Raw genomic sequence first — 23,662 nt, 5'->3', positions numbered from 1 at the left:
CTCATCGCGTCAGCTAGGGAGGAATGGCATCCGACTCGCAGCTCGACGGGACGCTGCGTCGTTTTTTGCTGCTGTTGTCCGGTTGTTAAAGAAGAGTGACACTGCTGCTGTCCCTACAGGAGCACCCCGGCGCAACTACATCTGCCCGCAATAAAAAACGTCCGAGAGCGGGCTGGCGATCAGCCGGCGAACGCGTGGACTCTTTGTCTTGACAGCCGGAGAAGGCGAGCGGGAGGGTGATTTCAGCGGCTCTAAGGAGCACGCGGAAGGATCTCGCGCCATTTTTTTTTTTTCTCTGCTCTCGCCAGACAAGCAAAAGAGAAGACCTCCAAGGGCGCCGGAGCGTCTGTTGAGTCGCCTCCGCCGCCGCAAACACGACCACGTGACGGAAGACCCCGGGAACAACGCCGCCGTATCGTCATAATTACGTAGCGGCACATGACACCGCCACGCCAGTGGCACGTGTCCCTCCGGCCTCCAAAGCTCCGCCGCACGCCGCCCGACGACAAGCGGTAAAGGTGGGGAGTGGAGAGGAGGATGGTGGAGGAGGGAAGCAGCACGAAAAGCGCGCTCACGCGCGAACGGATCCCAGGAGCGTGAATCGGGAGGGCAGCGGGGCTTTTATTTTTTTCCAATGTTTCCACCCTCTCATCCTCTTCCCCTCTACATGTGGCTATCAGGCTTTGATGCGGTTGTGACGTCGTCCCGGGAGCCTATTCCTCCGCACCTGATAATTGGCGGTGCTCGCGCGCCGAGTTCGCGATGCCCGCCTGCAGGGCGTATTTAAGAAACTCACTGTCGCGCCTAACCAGCACACGCCGTTTGGCCGAGTCTCGCGATCGTCAGGGGTCCGAGTCCGACCAGCTTTCTCGAGTGTCCTCTTCGTCGCTTCTTCAATTCTCGTCTGCGTCTCCGGTTGGAGCACGTGGAAGCGCGCACTTCTCTAACACACTGCAGTCCACCAGGGCCTCTACGCAATCAACTCTCTCCGTTGGTAAGCGCACGTTTTTTTCTATTACCTTACAGTAGCCAACGAGTGATAGAGCTTCCGTGCTTCCAGCAGCATAGCTTGCACCTTTGCACATATGCATACGCTTGCAAAGTAAAATTTGCAGCTAAGACCTTTCGCTTTTCAAGTAACCTGGGACTCTAAATTTTGCAGAGTGCACTGCTTACTTCCAAATACCAAAATTTAAAGCATATGCAGAGATCTTTATGTGGAAACTTTTTATTTTTCGATCTGCAGCATTGCATTATTTGTATAGCCTCATTTAAATGCATAACATCATTGGAGAAGGCTACAGCGCGGTGGCTCTGTGTAGTTAATGTCCTTTTCAGGGTCGCTGTTTAATCTTCGCCGTTTTTATGTTGGTCGTAAGTCGTATTAATAAAATGACCTAGCATCACAGTGCTTCCCGATAATTGATTAATCATTGGCAAAAAAAAAATCGGAAAACGAGAACACGAATTACCAAGAGTAAATGCAGCTCCCGCATAGCATAGCAACCCGGAGAGCTGCATTCCCCCCGATCTATGCATGCTGTTGTGCAACTCCGGCGATCAGGAAAAGCGAGCTGTCCAAGAAAGCATAAGCGGGGCGCGTTGCTTGCATTACAGGTTTCGTGTTTCTTTCTCCGTTCGCAGGACGTTCCAGCCTTAGGCGCTTGCTAGAATCGCGCACATCACCGGTTGCAAGATGATTCTGATGGATACGCTCCACGACAACGGCATGTTTGCCATTCAGTCCCTGCAAACCAGGTTTGTGCACCATGTTTGTTTGCTTAACTCAATGCAAACCCGTGTAAGCGCATAAAAATGTATATATTTTTACGCTTGAATGAAATTATGCTAGCGCTATTTTCTGCTTTAGATTCTCTGTACTGCTTCACTAGTGCGGTCCACTGGGTCTTTCGGGATAGCTCGATGGCAGTGGAAGCAAAACTATAGCTTCCGTTGTCATAAAGCCAGTATTTGCATACTCGTCTGTAGTAGAGTTTCTGGCCTTGCTTATTTCCTACGTACAGTTTAATATCATATCGGACGCCTAGCTTACTAGCAACGGCTAGTGCAAATGTGGGTTGAATAAAATAGCTTTGTACACTCTTGCTTACCTTCATTGAGAGTAGATATCTGTGCTGCGAACTGCGCACAAAGATTACTTTGTGTTAACGCGCGTATGCATGTGCCCGGCAAAGTGAGTATAACTTCAAAAAAAAGTTGAAGCAAAAAGAAAAAAAATGTACAAACTCATATTTCCGGCGCTCTTTGGCTAAACTGTGCCACCTATATTCTGCGCAGGTTTCAACACCAGCACGGCTTGTTCTTTGCCGTCTCCAACTTCGGAGACCCGCGGTACGCGTTCCTAATCTTCGCGCCTCTCATCTACTGCCTCGACTGGACGGTGGGACGGCGGCTTATGTGGGTCACCATCGTTGCCGAGTGGTCCAACCAGGTGCTCAAATGGTGAGACATCTTGTCAAACCTGCAGCGAACTGCGTAGATTTTTTTTTTACGACGTTGTGAGTAGGCCTCCAACGACACCACGCACCTCAGTCAGTGCTGCATGTCAGACTTCATCTAACGGCATTCCTTCTTCGTCTAGTTTGTAATTACTTTAGCGGAAAAAAAGCCTCATTGCAAACAAGACGAGGACTCGGTTGTGCCACACAAAAATAATCAGCGGAACGTTGACGCATCAAATACGCGCTGCTTAATCTTTTTTTACTCGTTTACCTCCTACTGATTCGAAATACCGCTGTCGTTGCTGTTTTTCACTTCTGCTAGATATTTAGTCGGGCAACGATGCTAGGGCTGTGGAACAAGACAATAGGCACATGTGAATAGAGTGTTTCGCCTGCTTGTACATTTTATCGCAAGGCTATAAAGGCGTTGTTTAGGCGCACAAAAGGGGCTTTAAAAAGTAAGAAAGAATAGACAAAGCCCGGAAATCGAGACGCGCTTCTTGCTTTCAGTGGGTAGAGCTGTTGGAACGCTTAACGATGTGCTCTCGAAAGTGTCTTCCACGACTGCTGTTTTGTCTTTGCAAACGCCAGCTGCCTTTTTTCTTACGCGCAGAGCCAGCATAAAACTGAAACAATAATACCATTTCGTGTCCTGGAGAATCTCGCAATAGTTTTATTGCTCTGGCTATCTCGCAGAGCCTCGTGATTCATCTTGATCTGTTGTGAATTTGTTCGATGACAAATAAAAAAAAAGATTCGATGAGTGACCAGCCAGGCCACCGTGCTGCAATATTTATGGATTTGGTTTTTATGGCTTGGTTCTGTTCGGTTCCGTTCTGGCTTGGATATTTGTGGCTTGGTTCTGTACGCTCGTTGCGTGCAAAGAGCTGCCCGAGATCGACTGACGGTTAAGGGAATTAGGACAGGGCTGGCATTTATGCAGAACTAAAGAAGCTTAAGTACTCACCGCGAGGCCTTCAGCTGAGCCGAAGATGGGCAAGGGACGCCATAGGTTAATAACTGTGAGTGTAGCCAATGCCAGCTTCAAGGATTTTTCGAGGGATGGCAAACGACATCATGCGGCGCCGTTGTCCGTATGGCGCTTTTCTTCGATAAACTCCGCACTAACCGCTATATCAGCAAGATGAGCAATGTTGATAGAAACTGCTGAGAGAGTCGTTTGCTCCAGGTCATGAACACGCTCAGGTAGAACGTTTCATAAAGTACTCGACCGTCCAGAGTTCTAAATGGAAGTGGGTCACTTCCATTTATGACTATAATAGATACCTATTAGCTAATAGAGCTAATAGATGTCTATTAGCTCCATGGAACGAGTATCCGTGATTTTGAAGGCAGACCCGTACAAGGTTCTCGCTGCCGGTGAAGGCCATCGCATTCAGATCAGCGGAGATCCAGTGAAGCGCTAATGGGGTATAGGCAACGTGTGTATGGAAGATAAAGGTTGCTTGTGCTCTGCTGGTTACTGTTGTGCACGCTTTTCGCCTAGTGTGAGTCAGGGAAGGAAAAAGTGTGGCCTTTTTTCTAATCCCTTTAGGAGTGGTTTACAAGTGTGTGGTAGCAGGACACTTATCCGCAACGCACCGGCCTTTCTTCGCGTGCTCGCAGGATGCTGCACGGCGAGCGGCCGTACTGGTGGGTCCATGAGACCGACGTGTACAACCGCACCGGCGCCGGCACCCCGGCCATCCGCCAGTACTCGTTGACGTGCGAGACTGGCCCGGGCTCCCCTTCGGGACACGCCATGGTGTCGGCCGCCATATGGTACATCATCCTGGACTTCGCCCTGCGCCGCACGGGATTCGCCCAGCAGTTGGGCAAGGCGTGGACCTCCTCTTTCCACTGGTGCACCTACGCGACACTCCTGTGCGTCGTCAGCCTGTCCCGCGTCTACATCGCGGCGCACTTTCCGCACCAGTGCCTCATGGGAATGGTCATCGGTAAGTGCGCGCCACCTATCTACTTATATCCCGATTAATCCTAGACTTTTTTTTTTTACCATTGCTCTGGTCAGGGAGGGTTACGTAAACTGTGAAAACGCTGAGTCAACTTCTCTCGCTGCTGGCATGCTTCATGAGGCGCGTTAAGGACAGCACAGAAGGCAGTTTGGAGTAGTTTATTCTGGGGCTCTATTGTGTTACGATTTCTTTCCATATTAATTATTTTGTGCCTCAGCCATTTGTCAGTAGGACCTTCAATAGCGGAGCGGTCAGTGACATCGCACGGTAGTTATGTACCACAGTGTCGCGGATCTCAGGTGCCAAAGATAAAGGGGCAAAGAACCGGTCGCAGATTGGATCGTTACAAAATGCGGCCTCCCTGCTTTGTAATTTGCCTTGGTTACCACTGACAACGGCAACTGGCGAAATGCACCTTGCTATTAAGCGGTGTCAAAACATCCCGATAGCCTTTTGTTGAGAACGGCAATAACATCTGTTCTTTGAAATCTAGCACGCAGCTTTTGAAAGAGGAAAGTGCGAGTATGGCTGTCTGCTATATTACACCTTGAGCACACGTTTGTCCTTTCTGTGAGAATAACCGCAGATGGAATTCGGTAGAGTGCACCCTTGAAGCAAACGTTATGTTTGCAGAATGTACTGGCCCACCTTTTTTTTTAATTTGTTTAGCTTTAAAGACGCTTTAAATTTATTTCGTGATTGTTTCTCTGCTGTGTCCAGTAAAACTACGTTTTGTCATTGCTGTTTAGTGTTGCGAGTCCGCAAGAGATTTTTTTTTTTTGAAAGCAAAATTTATTGCCCCAGGGCATCAATGATGGGTGAAGGTGTGATGAATGATCTAAATGACTCGAAAAAGGTTAGCTGATTTGATGAAGTCCAGTAGAGAACGATGGTACGGTCCCTGCGTCCAGGCAATGTATGAAGAAGGATTGCTTGGTGAAAGACCTGCTAACATCAGGTGCCGGATCCTTGTAAGCTTGAGAGCTGGACAGTCCCACAGTAAGTGACGAATGTCGGCCTCAATGTTCTCGTGTTTACATACCGGACACCCTGGCCGAGGAAACAATTCTCGGTGCTGAGGCCACTTCAGAGATTTTCATTACTGTATGTAGGCTTTCGTTTAACAACATTGATAATTGCACCGAGAAACAAGCTTTTGAAAAAAATTACAACTGGGAACGCCGCAATGTAACCAAGTGAAGAACAAAAAAAAAGGAAATGTTATTTATTCATTCGTTTTCAATGTCGACTTTTGTTTATGCAATGCCACGAATGACAGGTGTAAGACGTAATTCGTGCACCGTTGAAGCATGCCTTAATGATCTTCGTTCTTCTCGCTTTCCAGGCTGTCTCCTGGCCAAGTTTATGTGCAAGATCGACACTGACCACGTGACCCGCCGCCAGTACGTGCTCATCAGCGTGGGCCTGTGTGCCAGCGCCCTCGCCACCTACGGCGTCCTCCGTCTCATGGGAGTCGACCCCCTGTGGTCCGTCGACCGGGCTGTCAAATGGTGCGTCAAACAGGAGTACATCCACGTCGACACCACGCCCTTCTTCAGCATGATGCGTTACTGCGCCTTCCCCCTGGGAATGGGCCTCGCCATGACGTCAGGCTTCTACCAGCGCGTCAAGACAACCGAGTTCACCTGGTCCATGCGTGTCGCGGCCGCCATCTTGGCCGTTTTCCTCGGCAAGGCTTCCGAGTGGGTCTCCCTACCCAAGACCAACGTGCCAGTCTTCTACGCCTCGGCGTTCATCTTCAATGCACTCCTGGCCGCGGCCATGTTTGGCTTCGTGCCCTACATCGTGGCGTCTTTAGCTGGAAGCCGTAGCCGTCCCTCGGGAAAGGCCAAGTCGTCGTAGTGCACGGGATCTGAGGATAGCGGCGGTCTTCGGCCTCCCGTTCCCACAGATCCACTCCCTATTTCCCTTAGGCATTTTTAACAAATTTTTACCAAAGCGTCCCTTCCTGGAGCTAAAAACTTAGTTCTAGGACTGGGACGGAGCGACGTCTGTGTGCAGAGCAAGTCACGATTGTCTGGAATAGCATCCCCCGTCGTGAAAGGAGGCTTTATTGATGTTTCAAAACACTGAATTTGTTTCTAGCACTCACAACCACCGCAACTGCTGCATGTTGCCGTTTATTTCATCGCTAATCAAAGAGAGTAGTTCCAACAAACGTGATCGACCCTGCATTCACGTCGCTTAAAGTTCCTCGTGCTTTCAGTGACACTGTACCAAAAGTTCATCGGACATAGTGTCGTAACGCGTAGACTTCATACCCATCATTATTCATTTTGTGGCATTGGTCTTGTTAAATGGAACAAAATGAATTGTTAGACACTGGTTCTGAGGTCATCAAAACTCGCATCAGCACTGAGCATCAATAGGCAGTGAAAATAGCTTTATTCATATTCGATGCACCTATTTCTGCTTTCGTAATGCGAAGGTTGAAGGAGCTTAAACAAAATTGTGCCTTTTTGTACCTAGGAAAAACGTTAGTGCCACTCTTCGTTTTCACTGTGACAATCATAACGCACCTTTTCTCGTTCGTTGCACAAGTCAGCCGGTAACAGGAATAGCCTGAATACCTGTATTTCTTTCTCTTGTTCCTGTCTTTCGCATGTCTCACACGTCATGCCACTGTAATATATTCACTTTGTAAATATTTGTACAGATCTGAAACGCTGTGTTTGTTGTGTTGGTGACGTACACGCGCCCTAAAAATAAATATTTTGGGGCACCTGCACGTTTCGAGGTTGTGCCGTACGTCTTTGTTGAGTCATCTGGTCGGAAGTCAACTGTAAATAGCAATGTGTTCACGAATACTTGTATCATGCCGTTTTGAACGACGGAATGCTTCCAGCACGTTGAATAAAGCATGTTTGCTTTACTATTTGGCATTATACGTCCTTGAGTCACATAATTTTGAAAAAAAATTTTAACGCTCGAGGAAGAGTATTCTCGAGTAACGCACTTTTTTGCAGAAATTGCATAGACGCAGATGGCGTCTGAAGCGCGGTTCACACGCAACCGTTCAAATAAGCGCTGGGGCGAATAGCTTGAGCGAGGTTGTGCGAACCAACATGTGCTATTCTCGGAGCCTCTCACCGTTTAGTTTTACACCGGGCTTACTCTTTTTTACCGGTGTGTCTGCAACACGACCTTATTCCACCTAGGCTGCAGTCTCAAATTTAAGTTTTAACTTTATAGGTACTCAACCTCTCGGCTACGATGAAACTTTTTGGAATGTCTAAATGGGTCAAGCGAGGTGGGAAACACGGGATATTTGGAACAACGCAAAATGCTTTTAAGTTGTAAGTTCTCCCCACAAGGCACGAGTAGGTGAACAAAACTCAGTGCACGCCTGTTCAAGAATTTCGAACACACCACCGTGCTTTCTCGTTTTCTGCTAGCCACATGCCTAAGGGAGTTCAATGGTGCTGATATCTGTACAAATATTTACCTATGCAAGCAGCTTTTCCATCATGCAGATATTAATGTACGTTAAAGCAATCAAAAGTAAAGCAAATAGAGTTTTTGACAATGATAAGTATTGTGATTTGCCACGACGCAGCTAATTAAAATAAAGGACATATTTAGAAACATCACGAACCACTAATGCTTTTCGTGCGTTGCATCGGGCAAGCTCAGGTCACTACGATAAGCCGTACAGCTCCCAATTAAAATTATATCCTGCAAGTTACTCGTCGCGAATGACGGACTCCAAATCTGTACGATCAGGCGTCAGCGGGCAACGTCCAGAATTTCTCGGTACGCATTGCAGAGCGAATAGCTCCGCATCCGCGTCTGTTTTACGTGTCTTGCGGACAGGATTCATCATGTCACGTTAGCAGAAGGTACGTGCTTAACAATGGGCAAAACGTCTCCAGCGAAAGCTCGAGACACCAGGAGAAGAAGAACGCAGGACAACGCTGGCCAGGAGAAGAACACAGGACAACGCTGGTCCAGGAGAAGAACACAGGACAACGCTGGTCCAGGAGAAGAACACAGGACAACACTGGTCCAGGAGAAGAACACAGGACAACGCTGGTCCAGGAGAAGAAGAACACAGGACAACGCTGGTCCAGGAGAAGAAGAACACAGGACAACGCTGGTCCAGGAGAAGAAGAACATAGGACAACGCTGGTCCAGGAGAAGAAGAACATAGGACAACGCTGGTCCAGGAGAAGAAGAACACAGGACAACGCTGGTCCAGGAGAAGAACACAGGACAACGCTGGTCCAGGAGAAGAACACAGGACAACGCTGGTCCAGGAGAAGAACACAGGACAACGCTGGTCCAGGAGAAGAACACAGGACAACACTGGTCCAGGAGAAGAACACAGGACAACGCTGGTCCAGGAGAAGAAGAACACAGGACAACGCTGGTCCAGGAGAAGAAGAACACAGGACAACGCTGGTCCAGGAGAAGAAGAACATAGGACAACGCTGGTCCACGAGAACACAGGACAACGCTGGTCCAGGAGAAGAACACAGGACAACGCTGGGCGTTGACCCTTGTGGCTCTTGTAGTTAGTTTTGTATTGTTTACAAGGAAGGTTACAATGAGCAGCCTACGCTATGTGTTCAGACTCGCATAAGATGAATCACTGCTGAAATTTCAGTTACCATGCTTAGTCAGCTGCGTGTGGGAATTTTCACGCTTGCGACCTGTCTGCCGGCAGCGAAAGAAACCGCTGTACAAAAATATAAAACAACAGATGCACGAGAAAGCAAGAGAAGGCACGAATGAAATTACTTCGGCATCCCCTGTGGTCTTTACACAAGCTTGTTTAAATTGAATTTGCAGCCGGCATTTCATCAAACTGAAAGGAAGTGCTTGTTAACTTGTAAAATGGTTTGAATAAAGGTGAGTTAACAGTGGTTTAAATACTTAAAAATAAACTCAAGTTGACAGTGCACGCCGTATTCAGATACTGGCACGGCCTATATTTGCTTTTGGTAAGAATGAAGATAGGGCTTCTCTCTTCCTCTTCAACTGCAGTTGAAAAAAGTATCGTAGACAGCTACGTCACATTGCCGTCTTTGGTGATAAAACATGCCTTGAAAGGTCATGTGTCAGAGGTACTGAACTGAAGTTTACTATAACAGAAATCTGTCATTACAGTCACCCACACTCTCACTCTTCCCAATGCACTGATCGGAGCACCCCCTCGTGAACGTGGGGCTGAAATCCCGCTGTCAGGAACGAAATTTAGTAACAATTAGGGAAGGGGCGCCAAAGAATGACAGTCCTCGAAGAATTAGACAGCGCGGCCACTGTCGCACTGTCCAGGATATTGCGATGCTCGCGAACATGGCCACCATGACGAACATCACACTGTGTCGCGGGTCACACGGCTCGTGTTGTTCACTGCGGTACCGGATCTTGACGTTGACGGTGGACGTCTACTTAACGGTCGCCGTCCCCTCATCGCCATCGCGGGTGTCCTGCGTGGGCCGCCCGGTAGGCGGCGCCACGGTTGCGGGCGGGTGGCGGTTGCGGCGGGGCGCGCACGCGGTCGCAGGCGGGGCTTGCTGCTGCTGTTGTAGCGGAGTACGTCCTCGATCCAGGACAGGTACGGCTGGACGTTCGTGTAGACGCCCGGCGAGTTGGGCACGGCGCAACTGCGACCCCACGACACGATGCCGATCTGCACGGCCGTGTCGTTGATGATCTGGAAAAGCGGGCCACCGGAGTCGCCCTGCGTCATCGAGCGAGAAGGATTAGTGGCGTGGGGACGAAGTCAACGAGAGGTTCACCGAGTGAGAATTGTGGGCGATACTGTTTATCAGAAACCTGTTTAAAATGAGAATATACATTTGTTTCCGGTTTCTTGCTTCCTGCGCTGATGCAACTGCTATCAGTCTCGCCGCTTCCAGCATCGGACTGTGTAGTGTTCGCACGTCGAATAATTACATTGAGAAAATTTTCGCTCTTTTCTTAAACAAATGGCTAAGGGATAGTTACTCTAAGTAAGAAGTACTTGCAACTGGGTTTGTTGGTGCATATTTGTGGAAGACATAAGAGCGCAAACTGGCAACACGGACGAGGAAGGGAACAGGACGAGCGCTACACTTTCAAGAGGGTTTATTCAGGGAAGAGCGTATATATAGCCTCTGACCTTATCCATGCTCTTAATCTCAATTTGACAAACATATACCTTTCAGTGGTGTACGAGTTCCCGCTTACATGCGGGAAGGTGTACGTTGGACAGACCGGCCGGTGTCTTAATGAGCGCCTGCTAGAACACAAGAATTCATTGAATAAGAAAGTAGCCCATCTTCCAGACCACTGCCAAGCATGCTCGAAAGAGAAACGTATAGTCTGCAAGCCCCGACTGCCTGAATGTAAAGTGCTACTGAAAAGCCGAGATAAGACCGAACGTGAGCTCGTGGAAGCCTTTTATATCAAGAAACGAGGTGACAATTGCATCAGTGATACCTCGGTTATTATCCGGCACAGTGAAATGATGTTTCTTGAGGCATATCTGTGAAAGGTAGATGTTTGTCAAATTGAGATTAAGAGCATGGATAAGGTCAGAGGCTATCTATACGCTCTTCCCTGAATAAGCCCTGTTGAAAGTGCAGCGCTCGTCCTGTTCCCTTCCTCCTCCGTGTTGCCAGCTTGCGCTCTTATGTCTATTACTCTAAGTAGCAAGTTTTTTGGCTCGATATGGCTATGCCTACTCTCTGGCAACTAGTTCCGTGCCCGGTTAGAAAGAAGGCGTATATATCAATTGTGCTCACGTTTGAATATCAAACAGCCCGTCAAAGCCATATGTTGGTTCTTGACATGAACAAAGCAATTCATTATAAACATACACAGTCATTATACAGAAGGCGAACTTCGCTTGTACTTAACCAAAAAAGAAATGGCCTTGCTCTATTAACGCGTATGCAAGAATCCACAGTATACACTTTCGTTTATAATCATTGCCATGCGCGGGAGATTCAGTTAATGATGTTTATTTTAAGACAAGCAAGAAAACAACACCAACAAAGCCAAATGGAAGCAAGAAACAAGTGAAACAGTGCTAACAATAAATGATCCCTAGATTTATATCTCGTGACTGGGGCGACGAATGGATAACATGCAACAAAGACTCGCTTCAGACGCTATACAGAAACTAAGCCACTCAAGTGGCTGTCACAAATGTTCCCTAGGTAAAACTTGTGCATGCTACACCACCCTTGTACATATATCACTCTATTTCTAGGGCGCCTAGGTGCTCTAGTCAAACAGGTGATAGCTGTCCTCGTGTCATAACACCCGACTTGGCGTTTCATTAAAGAGGCAGTATCGCTTTCTGCTACGTTCTGCACTAGGGTTTCATACTACACTTATAGATGGAGAAAGAATCCGTGCCACGTCCAGTTCTGCATAAACATTAACTCTCCTCGTCCCAACACCAACCGCTGATTCTAAAAATAAAAAAGACGCGTTCAAAAGAGCTTTAATATTTTTGAAACATTGCGTAGTTTTAAGGGAATAGTGGATGCTTATGCATATATGAGATGCATATAGAAGGGATATTTACAATGATCCACACTGACATCGATGTATGTAAATGGGATCTTAGTGGTTCTATTTCGTTCTGCAGCCGGTATCGCATGTAGGAGTGTGACGTACCGTGCAAGCGTCCTTTCCGCCTTCCAAGTATCCGGCGCAAAGATTGTTTTCTTGCACAAGGAATCTGTTGAGCTGCTTGCACAGAGTGAGGTTGATAAGCGGAAGCTCGACCACCTGGAGCACGTCAGATGTGGGCCCGTCTGCGAACGCAAGGCGCGAAGGTCACGGAACCACAGATTGCACAGACGGAAACAGAGGCACACTGTAGACGTCGAACAAGTTCAAGGGATTAACTGGATGCGCGTCGAAACACGACGCTCCATTTTCATGCTGATTTTGCAAGATATCACAATCGTGGTCACGTCGCCGCTCTAGAAGCCAGCTATAATAATATTTAGGTACTAACGTGACATGTTCATACGTTTGCTGTACTTCAAACAAACAAACAAACAAACAAACAAACAAACAAACAAACATAAATAAATAAATAAATAAATAAATAAATAAGTGAAGTGCCTGAAGTGACCGGCAGGTGGTTTGAATAGCAATCATCAATACAAACAAATTGTGTGCGGTGAGAAAGGTATGAGGAAATCCAACGAATTATGAAATTAGGAAGACCAATAAGTTCAAGTTTGTAAATTAGTTTGGCATGAGAAATAACATCAAAGGCTTTGCTGAAGTCTAAAAAAATAACATCCATTTGACCAGCGCTATTTAGTACACTTGCAAAAGTATGAATGACAGAAGTTAGCTGAGTGACAGTGGAAAAGCCTTTACGAAACCCGTGCTGATGGGGGGTAAGTACCTTGTTATCGTTTAGAAATGTAGTTATGTAGTTAGCTATGATATGCTCAGCAAGTTTGCAACATGTGGAAGTTATTGATATGGGACGATAATTAGCAATCAAGGCAGGATCACCCTTTTTCAGCACGGGCACAATCCGCGCTTTCCTCCAGTCAGAAGGAATGTTTCCTGTTTCAAATGATTTGCGGAAAATAACAACCAGGAACTCTGTGATGGCTTCTGCATAACGGCGCAAAAAAATATTTGGTATCCCGTCAGGTCCAGCGGACGCTTTAGTTTTGAGGTTGAGTAGCATGGAGAATACGCCAGATGAAGAAACAATGTCGGGGGTCGTGTTGGGAGACATGGTACTGGGTTGAACAAATAAACCATGATGGGAAAACACACTCTGAAAATACTTATTGAATGCCTCAGAGATTTGCGATTTATCAGCAAGCTGGACACCTTGACATGAAATGCGCGTAATTGTTTTTTTCTTTTTCGATAAAAATTTCCAGAACTTATGTGGTGAGTCACGAAGAAAATTTGGCAGGCTATACCGAAAGTAATTTTGTTTAGCCTGGCGCAAAGCGCTTGTGAAGTTAGCCTGACTGTATTTTAACTATTTTTCGACAGGCACCCCCACGCTTCAGACGTTTGATTTTTCTTTTCAAATGTATTATTTATCGCGTGATCCAAGGAGTTTTTTTACATGTTTTCTTTGTTCTATTAGGAATGTAGTTATCAATGCAGCACGTACAGATTTCTTTAAATTTATTCCAGAGTTCATTAACATTAGTTCCTCGAAACATGTCAAGGTGTAAGCTGAAGTAGTCTAACACACTTTCATCATTAGCTCTGGAGAAGTTTTTCACGGAAATAATTTTTGCAGGTTCACTGTCGACATTTTGTTGAATGGGACAAGTAAAAACCACCATGCAATGATGCCCGTACATGCTATGGTGCGGTTACGATAGAACGTACGAAGGAAAACAGCTCTTCCACGTGTTAGCCCCCTGACAGGAAAACTCTCAGCCCATGCACTGAAAAACTGTTCTGAAATCATTTTTTTTATATTCAAGGAATGGTGAAATTGGACCAAGGCATCGGCGCTTTTTTTTCAGCCTCCGTTCTACGCAAGAAACAGCTTCCCAAGGGACGCTTGCTGTTCATGCGAGACAAAAACCTTAGTTTCGCAACAGTGTATGTAAACACATATTCATCATCATGGCTGAGTGAATTTTCAGTCTCCCTAATGTTTCAGGATGTTTCAGGAACACGTGCTGCGAAAACCTGCAGTTACTTTCTTGAACAGACAGGTTATTCTTGTAACCAGGAATTAGCCCTGTGCAAGGAAGTTAAGTTGTTAAGCTATAAACAGCAGGTTCTCTGCTATCATACGAACGAAATGTTTCTGCTTTTGAGTTTATGTCAGAATACATGAGGTGTACGGCTGACAGCAACTCCGTTTAATTGTGCTATTCGTCCGTACAGAATTGCAGCATTCTTATTATCCGTAAAGGTTTAAGTGCAGTACTTAGGGTAAAAGTGATAGGAGCATGACAAAATATTCTTCCCTTCTTTTGTTGGGAAAAAGAGTTTGGTTCCTAGAAAGGCAACGACCGTGGGAGTATCTTCGTTTAAAGGGAACCCATCATTTCCACCAAATTATAGCCTTTACCCATGTTTTAATGTGATTAGGGCCGAGGAAAGCAACAATATTAACAACCGGAATCCTTGTTGAATAAAATCTTGCCTGAAAGTAAACGGCAGAAAAAAAAACAATCAGCGTTTGATGACTGCTTTGAATGAGGTAAAGTTATTGTTTTGTTGAAGTCAAGCACTGAAATTTGAATAAATAGATTATATAGCACCTGGTTAAGATCGCGAGAGCTGCCGATTACGTTGAGATAAGCTTCCGACTCTCGAAGGTTAGAGGCTGTGTTGTTCTGGTGAGAACTTTATGGTGCGGTTTCTCAGTGCATGAAAAAAAATGAAGATTTAGTTTTCAAATCCTAACACGCGTTATTTATTTAGTGCACTGTTGGCAACACTATACACAAAAATTTAGATCAACACTATCAACGCTCGCGAGGGAAAAGATTTTGAAGGTTTCCTCGCAAGTCACTGCCTCACTTGCCAAGATTGTTCACCTGCACTTGATGACACCTCCGTAATCAGAAAGAGCAAAGTACGCATCACTAGAGAAATCGCAGAATCTGAACAGATATGTAGTCTGGGAGAGGGCTGTGTCGGCACCGCCTCTATCGCCTTCACCCCCCCCCCCCCCCCCCAAAAAAAAAGAGCTTACTTATCTGCGCATGCGTGAACGTTAGCCACGGCTGTACACAATTTTATAAGAGTGAATTCTTCCACAATAAAATCTGTAAGTTCAGCGCCCGTCCTCGTCGTCTCGTCTGTGTGCACGTCTTTTTAGCGCTGCTTTTTCTGGAAAATATGCACCAACACGCCCAACTCGCCGCATTAGCTATCAGTACAACGAACGCCCAGAAAAACGCACCTAGGCACTCAGCTAGAGCTGGCACAACAAAAGACCAGATAAAGAAAAGACACACCGAGAAAAAAATTTCGATCCCGTACGACAGCCTTGCATTGTAGAAGATGCAAGTAAATCTTATTCTTTTTTTCATTTCTGAGCTTTTGGTTTATGCGGGTTTAACGCCCCAAAGCGACTCAGGCTATGAGGGACGCCGTAGTGAAGGGCTCCGGAAATTTCGACCACATGGGATTCTTTTACGTGCACTGACATCGCACAGCACACAGGCCTCTAGAATTTCGCCTCCATCGAAATTCGACTGCCGCGGCCGGGGTTGCACCCGCGTCTTTCGGACCGGCAGCCGAGCGCCATAACCACTCAGCCACCGCGGCGGCATCTTCCTGAGCTTTTGTTCTATCTTACTATGCATAACCAGCCTCCCTCACGATCTCCAAAAAAGAGCAAAACATTCAAGTCGGAAGCAAACTGCAATTCTTTTAAAGATATACAACGAATGCATGCAAACACGACCTCTTTTTTTTTTTTCGGGTATGAAAGTCCAGGCGTGGTTACAGGCCAGCTTTCTGCTGCCAAAGAGCAGCTCAACCGGTAACTTGGAAGGTAAAAATGTATAAACTGAAACAAGCTGTTGTTGCTTAGTACGCAGGCATAAGATTCGAGCACAAACAAGCGCGCTCGGAAAGCAAGCAGACTGCAGGAGATCTCAGCACTGGCCGTAACTGCAAAGCAGAACCCCCCTCATTTGAAATTGTGCCTTCAGTAGCGCATGCAGCACAGGTGCACACGCGCGCTGTTTGTCTTTGACCTATTTATTTCTTTGCAGGTGTACGCTCCGGCTAAACACGCCGGGCGCGATCCGAAGTTAAGTGCTCTGACGTATATGCGTGGCTGTGTGCGCTAAATCGTTTTATCTTTTATAGTTGGCGGGAAGCATGGAAAAACTTGCCCAACCCATCCCCAGCACCATCATGGCTTCATCCGGTTGAGGGCTGAATGCAATGCCACCGAACACAGGAAGCAGACGAGAAATTGTTCCGCACTTTTTTTCCTTCTTTTCTCCCTTTCTTCGCGGTCGAAATGCACTGGGTTTAATTTCTCGCGAAAGCAAAAACAAAATAACCATAAAAAATAAACAATATACAGAACAATAAAACAAAAACAATAAAACATAAAATGGGCCCGCATAAGGGCACAAATGCAGCTGTCTTATTGCGTTCGGCGGCTGCTTGACGTGGTTGACGTCATAAGTTACGTAAGTGTTTTTGTGCAGAGAGGAAGCATACGGATAAGGTTGCAATGCTCCGTTCAGCACCGAACAAAATACCTGTAGATCATTGCCGCGACAGAAAAAAAAAAACAGCAGTAATTGGCTGAAGAGGTTTTGACAGATTTTTTTCAGGGCATATCGATTCATTGGGAAGAAATAGTGATGCGTAAAATAGAGGCACGTGCTATCAGAACGTTGTGTTTAACAGCGCTACTATTGTGTTTTTTTTTTTTTTGCGAACACTGATGGTGAACAAATGTACATGCGGAGATCCTCTGCGCGGCGAACGCAACAGGAGCGCAAAATACCTGCAGCATGAGCAGTCATGAGCCGCTATCGTCCCTGCTTGCCAGAGGGAAAAAATACTTTACTGACGGCGAGGGCAAGAGCCAGGCAAGAGGCAGTTGGCTTTTGCCTGGCAGACTTTTCCTTTTGTGCTGAGTCACTTTTGCTTGGAGGCTGTCGCCGCTGAATGCCTTCTTTTATACTTAATTTCGCTTTAGAGCTTGCAGCATTATGAGTACCTATACTCCGTTTCAAACATCATGTGCAACGCTGTCAAAGTTATCGCTCTTGTTTGCGCTGCCTGCATCCGCGGCCAAAAAGTAGTGCGTTATTTGTGGTGAGCGAAACATTGTAAATGCTTTGCCCGCCGGTTTACTACATAATACATTTGTCATGAGCTTGATTAAATGCACTCTTATTGCTGACGACACGCTGTCGTTTTCTAGTGCCCTAGAGCATTCGGCCACAGAGCAAGCGCGGAGTAACACGCCTCCCTTTATTTTCTCATGGGGACTACTTTCGTACCTTTCACAGCGTTGCACCTGATGTATGAAACCGAGTATAGGTATTCCGAAGCGCAGTTTTTTTTATATTTACAAATTCTGGACAGAACTGAATACAAAATTATATTTAGGGGTTAGTGCAGGCAGCCCATGGAAATATCGTATGTTACCGCGGATGAAAATAGAAAACAAAGCATTCTTAGTGCCATACTATTCGTAAAATAATAAGCTGTGTTTTGACAAGGTCTTCTACAGAGCGCCGTGTCAAAATGTGCAATAGATTTTTGCGTGTAACAGTTAAAATGTAATTTTTTCTTTTGCCATGAAGACCACATTTCTAAGTTTTTGTACTGCCTCGTTAAATAAGAAAGAGCATAAGCAAGCCCACGAAAGGGTAGAGAGCATCATTAAGTAAAAGTTATGAGAATCAGGGAAAGGAAAATGGAGAGAAAGACAACAAGGCGGAACGCAAAAGGCGCCCGTGTATTGTGCGATGTTAGTGCACGTTAAATATCCCCGAGTGGTCGAAATTATTCCGGAGCTCTCCTCTACGGCACCTCTTTCTCTGTTCCTTCTTTCACTCCCGCCTTCCTCTCTTCTCTTACGGCAGGGTTCCCGGCGTCCTTACTTAATATACTTTCTGCACGTGAAACTGGTGCATAAAGTATATTTGTCCCTCACCTGATGCCTGTCAATCACGCAACTGGTCCTGAAGCCGACAGCAATCGGAAAATACTGAAAGCTGTCGTCGAAAAATATCTCATGTGATCTTCGATAACAGCGCAGTTCGTACGATGCTTGCTGAAAAACGCTTTCATCTCCCCCGAGAAACCATGGTGTTATGAAGAAGGGCAATACAGATGGGCTGCACGTGACGTCATGGGCGCCATGATGGAGCCCGCGGCAGAGCTTTCACAGCGCAGGTAAGAGGAGGTGGCGATTAGCGGATTAGAAAAACGCTCAGTTTTCCGCTGGACTTGTGGTCTCAAGCATGGTGGCCGCTAAGACGTCGGTGCAACCCATCTATGCTCAGCATACAGCGCTATTCTCCTCTCATTTAGCTGTACGCTAGGGAGAGCCGCCACGTACTTTCGGACGTGTAGCCCCATCCGCTGACCAGGGCGGAGCCCTGCGGCTCGAATCCCCTCGGTGGCAGGCAGATGGTGTTCACGTATCCGCCCAGCCTCCAGAGCGGCACGCGGTCCTGGAGCCGCAGCAGCGCGATGTCATTGGCCAGCGTGGCGTCGTCGAACTGCGGGTGGATGAAGAAGGCGCACGGCCGCGAGCGCCACTGGAAGAACGACGGGAACGACAGCCGGTGCAGCCCCAGCCACACGGTCACGTTGCGGATGGACTCTCTGCAAGGGGAACGCGCACGCGGAAGTTCTTCAGAAACGGAAATAAAATGAAAAAAAAAAACAGTGAGAACGATAGCTGGGCGAGAAACTACGGGGAAAACTGAAAAAAATGAGGGCATCGGCGTATCATGTTGCAAAAAAAAAAAATGGCTGTGGTTTAGCTCCGGTTAAACCTGGAGTGACGCGATAGCTACAGCTGGCCGAGTGGAACTCGCTCAGTCGAATTGTAAGGTCAGCTTTTCGCCGCTCCGTTTCGCATGGGCATTCTTTCTTCATCTTCATCCCTGGACGTGGATTCACTCTTTCCCCCTCTCCTCCTCACCACTCCTCCCCCCCCCCCCACCCCCGCTCGGTTTCGCCTGCGCGCTGCGCCGCCGGCAGCTGCTCCGCACCACGTGACCAGCCACGGCGCCGCCACACCGAAGGCTCTAAATGTCAGCGTAATGTAGCTATCGCTACAAAACCTTATACCCTGGCTAAAGAGCCAGTGTTCGATCGGGTCTGAGCCACAAGCGAGTCTGAGCCATAATAACAAGGAAACAGATTTCTAAAATTTTCATGTGGGCTGGGGGGCTAGGGAATGCGCCATGTCTATTCAAGTGATTGAGGGGCAGATTTTGAGAGAGGGGAACGAAGGCGTGGGGCCAGCGTACGGTACAGTCTTTGGAGGCACTTTTCCATCCCTCAACATGGCGATAAGTTCGAAAGTCCTTAGCCGAACATACCTGTATACATACCAACATCGTGGAGAAAGTGAAGTCGAAACTGATACGAATTTCAGTCTGAAAGGTGAATATACACACACACAAAAAAAATCCACAATGATCCTAGTTGGTTTCGAACAAACGACGGCGCGAGCCAAGTAGTTTGTTCGATTGAAGCCTTGGACTCTCGAGCGTCACATTTTTTTTTTCTTCAGACATAGAATGTATTATAATGGAATGTCATATGCGAAATAACTATCTCCAAAAGATACCAGAAAACTTGAGGAGACACTTAAGCTCCGTGTTAAGGTCAAGGCGCGATAGCGTTAATGGATCCATTTCTATGGCCTGTGGTCCTCAATGGCTATCACATGGCAGACATGAATGATGTTCTTTATTTCACCATCCCATAACGCTCAGCCTACAATGCCATAGCATTAGAGATCCCTCCAACGCAAGTACTCCCTCTCTGCCGCACAGGTTCTGCCTACATTCCTATATATACGGAATTCGTCATTCTCTAATTTGCATTCATATATCTCGGGGTGTTGTCATACCCTTCCTTGCGCACCACTGCCCTGTGAGGTGGCTGTTTCGAACACAGCCACCGGTGGGGCTTGTGTGTCTCAGCTTGCCCGAGCAACTTATCGGGACCAATCATTAGGTTAACTGCCACCTGCCACGATGGGCAGTTTGCTCACAATCCGGTATGTAGGTTTCCCCCTGCCATGGTGCTGGCAAGTTGTGATGACGTCACAAGGTCTCGTGGCCTAAGTGGCAGGTGGACCACCTGCTTTTTCGCTCACGACGACACCTTGGACAACCTGATTTTTCGACGACGGCACCGTCGACGAGAGTGGATTTTCTGCAGCTTTAACGCTGTCGTGTTATACGGGGGATACCTGTCCGGTTTCCAGTGAGTTTGGTCACACGCGCCTCTGAGTTAAGCAGTAACTTGGCAAGAGTGTTATTTAGACGAAACAAACTCACAATGGCAATCCATCGTCCAGCTTTTCCAAACGCTGTGGAGTCCATGAAGAAAGAAAATGCCTAGGGGTGCATCAGTAGAGTTTAATGGAAGTAAAATAACGCACCGTATGGTAAATTCAAATCAACGAGCATCTGCAGCCATTTTGCAGAGTATATTTCAGAAAAGTGTAGCGTATTTAGGACGAGAAATCAGCGTTCAGCTGAAAACATTGTTTCTAACAAATATTTCTATGCATAAACTGCACTTTCACCTTAAATTGTCTCGTATTTACCTATTTACCTGTTACTCAAATGTTGATTTTTCCAGCGCTGACCTTGTGCCAACTCAGCTGGCTGAAAATGTAAGCGCCTACCAGTATATCATGAGCGTTCAGCTTGCCGGACATCACATGCGTCGTATACCCTCCTCAAAAACACAGTAATTTATGTTCTCATTCCCAACATATTGACAACAGTCGCCAAGCATCCGCACTTTTGTACAATTGGCGTCAAATGAAATGGGAACAGTAGAGCGCGTGGCCAAAGGTTCATTTAACTTCGTCTGGCGGTCGTAATCAGAGATAGGAGTGCTCATCCAGGTTTGCGACAGTTCGTTACCTCAGTTTGGCACTGGAGCGCTACGTTCACTCTTTCCACCAATATCAGCGCGGTTTCTCTGGGGGCACCGGCCGTGGCCCGCGTGGGTCCAGCGAGCGTTTTTAGCTCCCTGGCCTGCAGCGCATTGATTTAGCTTCCGTCATCGTCGTCTTATCAGCGTCTGGCCGCGATTCGAGCCGCGAAAAAGGCTGATCGGATTGCGGTCTGTGGCGAACGCGACAGTTCGTGAATCGCTTGTTTCTGGCAGTGAGCACGACTTTATCGCCACCAGAAAAGCTCAAATACCCTAGAATCGAACATGCACGCGTCAGCGTGTGGCTCGAAAAGAGAGCGCGAGTCGTTTCTCTTCACCGCCACGGTCTGCAGCAACGCACCATAGCAAAGAAACAGGTCCACTGCTTACAATTACCAGAAGTTTCCAGGCATTCTGTGATGTAGGGTGGCTTGGAAACGTGCCCCGTGGGAACAGATAGCGGGTTACCGGCAAGGATGAAGGCCTAGTTATTGTGGCCGCTGCAGCAGGCATAGCCAACATTGCAGTTCGGCAGTTAGAAAATTTTGAATTGTGTGTCAGCGCGGCAGCCATTAGACGTCGTCTGCACGAAGCTGTTTTACGAAGCCATGTGGCGTCACAGAAGCCAGCGGTATCAGAAGCAAACAGAAAAGCAAGGCTCGTGTTTGCACAAGACCATGCATTACGGACTACAGAGGATTGGCGCTGCGTGATGTTCTCTAACGAGTCAACCTTTTTCAACTCCTTGGGACCAGAGACAGCGAATTTGGAGAGCCGACAACACGAGGCGTGCCTTTCCTGCCAAATGTGCATGCTGACCTGCCATATATGAGGTAAGATAGCTCTAATGCAATGACCACCATATTGAGTATCGCGAAACGAAAAGAGCCTTTCGTTTTTTTTCTTAATTGACGCAACCGGTCGACCTTTCCTTGTTCATAGCGCAACCAGATGCTGATAACGCGCAGATGATGGAAGCAAAGTGAAAGCGCTGCAGGCCAGGGAGCTAAGAGTGCTCGATTCACCTACGCAGTCCACAGCCGCGGCCGCCAGCGATGCCACGTTGCGCAAGTCGAGATCGGTGGAAAGTACGAATGTGGCGCTCCAGTGGCAAAGCGAGAAAATCAACATCAAAGAAAATATAAGCGGAACTATCGCAAACCGGATGAGCACGCCCATCTCTGATGGCGACAGGCAGATGGGGTAAAACGGCCGCACGCTCCGCTGTTCGCATTTTATTTGATGCTGATATAGTACATATAGTTACGTTACAGGAAGCGCCGCCGTTCTCCAGGACTTGCTCGAAATTGCATTTTATGGCCTGTGTGTTGCTTCGGAACGTAACAAAAGTTAAAAACGGCTACTAAGAGTAACTTCGAGAAACGCGGGCTTAGGTGTTGGTGGGACTATTTGCCTTTTTAGTATTCCGCCCAGAATCGCACGTGCGCTACAGTGCCGTAGTATTTCAAGTAATGGGGAACCTGCGCTGCCAAGGTGGCACTGCAATTGTTGCATTCGGTGACTCAAAACTGCTTTTGTCAGCCGCTTGGGCCTCTGCAAACGCGAGAACACATTCTGCGCGATTAGATACCCGCGTTTGGCTGAGAGCATTCATTGTCTACCTTCTCTCGCCGTAGCCCAGGTAGCTGACGCACGGCACGCGCGCCTTCGACAGAGCGCGGAGGCTCACGCCAATAAGCGCCTGAAGGCGGCGCGGGAAAGTACTAACAGTACTACCCAAAACTGCTTGCTCTTCTCGCTAAGCAGTGTGTTATGGCGCTGCAATCGGCACCGCAAACTTCAGCGCAAGTTCCCCATTGCCTATAGCTGGTGACAAACGCAGTCAACGCTGCTGACAGCCCTCGGATGAAGTTTCGTTCCAGCGTTCCAAGCCGTCGCTCTTGCTCGGCTTGTGTTTCTGGGATTTGGAGCGTGCGGAGAAGCCTCATTTCCGTGTTGACAGGTTGACGGCGCGAAGCCGCAGCGTCGCTGAGAGGCGCTTACCTTGACAGGCAGTGGCCGCAGGTGAGCACAAACTTGTCCGTGATGAGGCTTCCGCCACCGAAGAACACGTTTCTCCCGTTCATTCTCCGAATTAGGGCCGCCTGCGTGCAAGGAGAGTGACGGCCGTGGTTAGCAGCGGCGGGACGTTTGAAGTCGAAACAGCGAGCGGTAACAACTCGGCTGTATGTTAAGAGCCTTTAGGATCCGTAGCCGTGACTGCGTGCCTTGCGCAGCACAAGCGGAAAATTGTGCATGTGAGGTTGTCAGCAGTCTTCAGAGCTTTTCGCCCTTCGAATGAGCAAGGTCTGCCTCCATGATGAAGCTAGGAGTCGGAAATAAAGAAACCGAAATAAAAAGCAAGCAAAGTAGCGAGGCCAATGAAGAAAGACAATAGAATACGCGCGGTAAAGATAGGTTCAGCACGTGTATTAGTGTCTTCTATAAATAACGGCCTCAGAGCGTCCGTTCTTGTGAGCAGTCGAAAGAGCCGGGACTACGTCCGATTTTTGCTGCGGTCAAGAATTACTCCAGTGATGAGAGCACAAGGACAAGAAGGAGTATTCTGTTGAGTTAGCATACCATCGTTTGCAACACTGTAGGTTTCTTTTTTCCAGCTTCTGTTTG

General features: G+C 47.5%; 2 protein-coding genes across 2 annotated transcripts; one reads left to right on the top strand and one right to left on the bottom strand.

Moving 5' to 3' along the window:
• The first annotated feature begins 509 nt into the window (after window positions 1-509).
• On the top strand, window positions 510-7,341 carry LOC144093619 (glucose-6-phosphatase 2-like). Its single transcript, XM_077627192.1, has 5 exons — window positions 510-994; window positions 1,645-1,758; window positions 2,299-2,463; window positions 4,089-4,420; window positions 5,784-7,341. Exons 2-5 carry the CDS (start codon window positions 1,697-1,699, stop codon window positions 6,299-6,301), a joined length of 1,077 nt encoding a protein of 358 aa, XP_077483318.1. The 5' UTR covers window positions 510-994; window positions 1,645-1,696; the 3' UTR covers window positions 6,302-7,341.
• A 33-nt stretch (window positions 7,342-7,374) lies between these two features.
• Window positions 7,375-23,136, bottom strand: LOC144093620 (anionic trypsin-2-like). The gene is made up of 4 exons (XM_077627193.1): window positions 23,039-23,136; window positions 18,462-18,730; window positions 12,074-12,213; window positions 7,375-10,145 (listed from the first exon to the last, which is right to left on the bottom strand). The coding sequence occupies exons 1-4, from the start codon at window positions 23,119-23,121 to the stop codon at window positions 9,777-9,779; spliced, it is 861 nt and encodes a 286-aa protein (XP_077483319.1). The 5' UTR covers window positions 23,122-23,136; the 3' UTR covers window positions 7,375-9,776.
• Between the last annotated feature and the right edge of the window lie 526 nt (window positions 23,137-23,662).

The sequence above is a fragment of the Amblyomma americanum genome, chromosome 6 (genome assembly GCF_052857255.1).
Source record: "Amblyomma americanum isolate KBUSLIRL-KWMA chromosome 6, ASM5285725v1, whole genome shotgun sequence".
Taxonomy (NCBI): domain Eukaryota; kingdom Metazoa; phylum Arthropoda; class Arachnida; order Ixodida; family Ixodidae; genus Amblyomma; species Amblyomma americanum.
This window is presented reverse-complemented; position numbering and strand designations above follow the sequence as displayed.

Coding starts and splice junctions, on each gene's coding strand:
- LOC144093620 (XM_077627193.1), bottom strand. CDS start 23,121: ATGAACGGGAGAAACGTGTTCTTCGGTGGCGGAAGCCTCATCACGGAC. Junction 18,731..23,038: donor TGCGGCCACTGCCTGTCAAG/GTAAGCGCCTCT, acceptor TTCCCCTTGCAG/AGAGTCCATCCGCAACGTGA. Junction 10,146..12,073: donor GCGGAAAGGACGCTTGCACG/GTACGTCACACT, acceptor TCGATGACGCAG/GGCGACTCCGGTGGCCCGCT.
- LOC144093619 (XM_077627192.1), top strand. CDS start 1,697: ATGATTCTGATGGATACGCTCCACGACAACGGCATGTTTGCCATTCAG. Junction 2,464..4,088: donor TCCAACCAGGTGCTCAAATG/GTGAGACATCTT, acceptor GCGTGCTCGCAG/GATGCTGCACGGCGAGCGGC. Junction 4,421..5,783: donor CCTCATGGGAATGGTCATCG/GTAAGTGCGCGC, acceptor CTCGCTTTCCAG/GCTGTCTCCTGGCCAAGTTT.